At 39.0% G+C, this 5,433-nt stretch overlaps 1 protein-coding gene across 5 annotated transcripts in view; it reads left to right on the forward strand.

Moving 5' to 3' along the window:
- PLEKHG1 (pleckstrin homology and RhoGEF domain containing G1) overlaps positions 1 to 5,433 on the forward strand; it is a 123,923-nt gene that overhangs the window by 103,387 nt on the left and 15,103 nt on the right. For all 5 annotated transcript variants that reach the window (XM_057375919.1, XM_057375917.1, XM_057375916.1 and 2 more), the window contains 3 exons: positions 2,363 to 2,409; positions 2,909 to 3,059; positions 4,043 to 4,174. In XM_057375919.1, the coding sequence (XP_057231902.1) occupies positions 2,363 to 2,409; positions 2,909 to 3,059; positions 4,043 to 4,174 (330 nt within the window). The remainder of the gene's footprint in view (positions 1 to 2,362; positions 2,410 to 2,908; positions 3,060 to 4,042; positions 4,175 to 5,433) is intronic.

Consider the following 5,433-nt stretch of genomic DNA (forward strand, 5'->3'; position numbering starts at 1 on the left):
AAAAAAAAAAAAAAAACCCAAAACCAAAAACCAAAAGAATGAGAGTGTGAAAAGGCTCCTGGGGATTTCAGACATGCTTTTGATTTTGAGGGRAATGTGCACACAGCCTACTCTGTAACCCAGAAGTGTTTGGCCTTGTTTACAGATAGTACTTTCACTGGTTAAAATTTCACRACAGATACTTCTTTCCTTTTTGTTTGAAAAGCATGTGCTCATGTGACTATGAGCAGAAWATATACATAAAAATTAATTGGCTCAAAATGCTCTTCATTCTGCTTATGAAGTTGTTCTGTAAGTTGTATTATTCTGTTGTCATAGCTATGGGAATATATTAAAATTTATACCAAAAGCCCCTAGATGAAAACTTTGAATTAATATATGCACATATTAAATAAATTACTTTTTTTTCACCATACTGAATTCCACCTTAGTGTTCTCTCTTAAGCACCCTGACTTATTATGAGTGCTGGCTAGTTGGGTACTGATTGCCAAAGAAAATTACACAGTGTAATGTCTGCCGCTCTCTGAGGTTTGTTAATTCTTCATTTTAAGTGGGTTTGGAGCTGTGGCTGGGGTTCCAAGCATGGACATGAACAGGCTGTGACACAGGTTCACTTCCTCTGGGTGCAGACAAGGGGCAGAGGTATACTGCCATGAAAACTAGCTGCTATGACAAAGTTAATTCAAGTGTGAAAAACCAAGATAAATTATTTAACTGTACTTGTATCAAGACTACTTTTAGTTGGTTTGTTGGTTTCCAAGGAAAGAGCAGTTTAATAAGCTTACAGCCCACCAGTGARTAAAGGGGGATCACAGTCCCCTGGGGAAACATTTATTGGAAGCTTGCTTGAGTTATTTTTTTCAGAACAGTGAATACTGAAATCCAGTAAGACATACTGAAATGAATTGCGATGACTTGTACTCATGCAGAGCTTACTTTATCCGGGGTCCTTATGGATCACTGCTCAGTGAGAGATGAATGGCACAACCTGCTTTCCCCCCAGGAGAGGGGGACAGGCCCGGTGCTGTTGGAATTGGCAAAGGGCGCCAAAAGATGGCTCTTTCTGATGAATGGCTGAATGAAAAACAACCAAACCCCAAGAGTGCGAGACAAAAGCCACAGCCTGTGTCAGCCCTCTCCCCAGGGGTGGTGCTGCTCAGAGCACTGTGCCTTCTGTGAAGGCAGATGTTTGCTCTTGCCATTCACCAGCAATGACCCCTGGGAGACAGCCCCTCCTGGAGCACTGCTATTGTGCTGCAGAATGCCAGAGCCCATTCTGAAGATGCTTTGAGTGGAAACTGGGGTCTTTTTTTGCTGCTGGATGATAGTGTTTTATCAGTCTAGAGCTTAAGTGATTGATATAGGGAGCACTTTGCCATTCTGCAGGGCTTTCTTCGCCWTTAGGACTCCAGCCTCCAGCAAGCTGCAGAAATTGTGTCTTATTTGGGATAGAAACTCATAGGCATATGTGGACTTAGAGCCCTTAGGAATGTTTCTGGAAATCTYTTCTTGCATGGAATTAAATTATGATTATTAAGAAAAAATCTTAGGCCAGGGAGGAAAGAAATGAAACTCAGACTTCAGCTCTGAGAAGCTTGTGAGCATTAAGTTTGAGCAATTTCAGTGTGACAGGCAAATGTGGAAACCCACCCAGGTCTAGTTACAACTTGTTGAGGTAATAGCTGTCTGCTCTCACATAATTTACTTTTTTTTWWWAAAAAAAAGTAGCTTTTGTGGCTCCTAATTTCACGCTTAGACKGTGCTCAAATGTGAAAGTATTTATAATTCCTTGAAAATGGCACACCAAGCATAACCTGCAAAGCTTATTTGTCCCAATAAGTATGCTGGGAACACGGTGTGATTCCTGGGGCTGGGCAGGGCCAGGACCAGGACTTTGATGATAGTTGTGGGTAACTTTCAACTCAGGATATTCAACGATTCTATAGCATGGGTGTGCTTTAGCACGCAAAAAAAACTAGATAAATGCTGCCAGCTGTTTGAAGGAGGTATGTGTAGTGATGGTGTATGGTTGGGKTTTTGGGTTTTTTTGGTTTTTTAGAAGATGCATAGATTATCATAAGATACCTTGGAGGCTTTGTTGAGAAGTCACTTGTTTTATCCCTGTGTGGGTTTTCCTGGTTTTTCCTTTAAGTAAAGGAAAAAAGCTCCCAGAAAAATAAGATGAAATTATATTCTGGTTGTGTTAGGACTATCAAAGTGAATGTAGAGAATCTGTTGATCAGGAATTGAAGGAGGTGTTGTCTTCACATCATCATCTTTATCTTGCACATGTTAGCTGCTTGTTTGACTTGGTATAYGACTCAAAATCTCAATATATGCAAACTTTTCCTCCTTGTGCAGAGTGAAGATTTCCACATATATACACAGTACTGCACCAACTACCCAAGGTAGGAATTCTGGGTTCCCTTTCTTCCTTTGTCCYTTGGCCAGTTTATGTAATCCAAATTACAGTCTATGCAAAAAAAAAAACCCAAAACAAACCAACAGCAGCTTCTCCCTTTCCCAAATTGGAGGAATGGTCATGGAGTTTACCTTTCATGTGAAAAAAACCAAAACAAAACAGTAATTTTTTTAAATGCTTATCTGAAATTCTGTTTTGTCTATTCTTGTGGTTCATTGCTTTATCTTTCTTGAGAAAATGATGGTCTTATTCAGCAATGCTGCTTATATAACTCCCAGTAAGAGAGATTGGTTGYGTGTCAAGAGAAAACATAGCTGAATGCACAAGAGAAATTTTTTTAAAAGCCAAACCAAACAACAGAAACAGCAGTTATTAGAATGGGAGCCTGTTGCCCCTTTTTWCAAGCTCAAAAGGAAACAATTCTTTACTTTACCTACAGACTTAYAGAAACAGAGTGTCTTAAAGCCATGTTCTGATGTTTTCAGGTCTGTGGCTGCGCTGACAGAATGCATGAGGAACAAGGCACTGGCCAAGTTCTTCAGAGAGCGRCAAGAAGCGCTGCAGCATTCTCTGCCCCTGGGGTCTTACCTCTTGAAACCTGTCCAACGCATCCTCAAGTACCACCTGCTTTTGCATGTAAGAAATGTGTTTTGTTTAGGGCTGCTGCAYGTCAGAGTGCCTGCCTCTGGTGCAAGGCTTCGTGGTTAGAAAGATTCTGGTTTTCCTTAAATGTTCATCCTCTTATGGGGTATTTGATTCCTATATGTGGAGACGTTCTGTCTTTGTCACTTCACACCATATGCATCTATTTGGAGTAGAGAATTTGTGGTAATTATTTTAGACACTTTGAATCAGTCTTTGCATCCAAATAATTAGCACTTTTTTTGAAAACTGGTCTGTAATTCTGAAGTTGTTTGGAAAATTCTTGTCATGATTAAATGCTTGTACACAAATTTATTGTTCTGATGAAGAACAGTGTTTTTCCACATGTTGCAATGCTGGGGGTGGTTGAAAGAAGGAATAAATACATGTAAACACCATGACTGCTAAGAATTTTGTGGAGAGGAATGACGGAGGGAGTGAGAACTCTTTCCATATTCAGTGAATTAAGTTAAGCAAGTTTCGGAAATTCATGCTTTATTGTTAACGTTTTTCACATATGTTTTCTATTAGAGAGTCATGTTCTAGTGAAGTGTAAAGACACTGATCCTTATTTAAAATGCCTGGTGCTTTTCTGCTCTCCAACTGTAAAGTAATGCCTAATGTAATTCCATYWGGGTTTTGTAAGTGTATAGATGTGYTYTGYGTTGTASRAAAGCCATTRAATGCTGTCTGAAAGGTCTCCTGTCAGTGTGCTGCACACTCTTTCYGTGCCACTCTGCTCTCACTGGCTGCTGCAAGTATATTTGCTGCTCAGCTGACCCTGAAGGCTTGACTTTGTTGGTCATTTTGTGTTTATCAAATTGATAGCAACTTGCATCGGTAACAAAGGCAGGAATGTTACATTTGAGTGATTGCAATGCAAAGACAAAATAGTACAGATTAAAACATCATGTTGTGTTCGACTGGGAATGTTCACTGTGGAATAAAGGGACTTTGATTTTTTTCTTTCATCTCAGGAAATAGAAAACCACCTTGACAAGGACACTGAGGGCTATGATGTGGTGCTGGATGCCATAGATACCATGCAGAGAGTGGCATGGCATATAAATGACATGAAGAGGAAACATGAACAYGCCATCAGGCTCCAGGTGAGTTCCCAGAGAGATTTTTATGGGTGTTTGTGAGCTGGTTTTGTCAATATATATGCAATTAACATTTTTCAGTTTATCTTTTCTTTTAATCTTTGTCAGTCATAATTTAAACTTCTGTTGAGCATGCCTGTGGCTGTTTGATCTTGGAAACCATGGTCATAACTGCTGCAGGAAAATCTCAGACATCTCTACCCTACAAGCAGCATCCTGTAAAGCATTTATTTTGCAGTAATATGGAACTTAAGATAACTCTTTTTTCTTCCTTTCCCTCAATTGTACAGCACTGCTGTACAACCCTAGGGCATGGCTTTGTTCAGAAATCCTGTGGTTTCCGATTTCTTGCCTTTGTGCTGATTAATTTTGTTTTGAGGCATTTCTTGTGCTGATTCTTGTTTAAGTACTTCTCTCTTGGGTTTTAGAAGACTCATTATCAATTGCTTTGTGAAAAGCATAAACCTAGAAACATGATACTCAGAAAAACTCTAGCTTCACTTCAAATAAAAATTTTTTGAGCAGAAAAAAGAAAAGCTATACCCTGAGTAATTTTTGGCATCAAGAGCTAGCTCTTTTGTAGCATTCTTGAACTTTTTGTTCACAGTGAATCATATTTTATGTTACATGTTCAATATTTATATCGCTTGAAGAAAATTGGGGAGACTTTTTAATTTATAAGAGGGAGCAATAAGCTTATCCCATTTCAGAAATCCATGTCATGTTATTCTTTGTCAATTTTTTTTCTTTTTAACATAAATTAAATGTATTCATTCTTTTTGTGGTTTTGTTCTTTTTTCTGGTTTGGGGTGTTTTCTTTATGATAGTTTATTTTTTGTGTTGCTGTTGTTTATGTGTAGGGGAAATTTGACAATGTCTTGCCTACAGCAGGATAACCTTTGCCACACATTGCTGGAAATGCACACTAATGACTTTTAACAACAGTCTGCTATAAATCTGAGTAATTATATTTGGCAATAAATAGCGTTAAATGCTTTTGGAAAAAAAAAGACTTTTTAAAATTTATTGAGCTCAGCTGGCAGATGTATGGGGTTGTGGAAAATATTTAGGTTCATTGTGCCCTTTAAAAGAGTAAAACCTGTTTCTGCAGCCATGGGGATAGGCCTTCTGTGGGATCTTACACTGCCATGTGGTCTGCAATGCTGCAAGTCCTGCAGCAGCAGTTCCTGCACAAAGTGTCCCTCAACAGTGGCAGACTTGATTCCTGTACTGTATCCTGACTTCCTGACTTATTAACAAGTTCC

Source organism: Malurus melanocephalus, unplaced genomic scaffold, assembly GCF_030028575.1.
Source record: "Malurus melanocephalus ecotype Western Australia unplaced genomic scaffold, MMel_1.1 scaffold_264, whole genome shotgun sequence".
NCBI lineage: Eukaryota > Metazoa > Chordata > Aves > Passeriformes > Maluridae > Malurus > Malurus melanocephalus.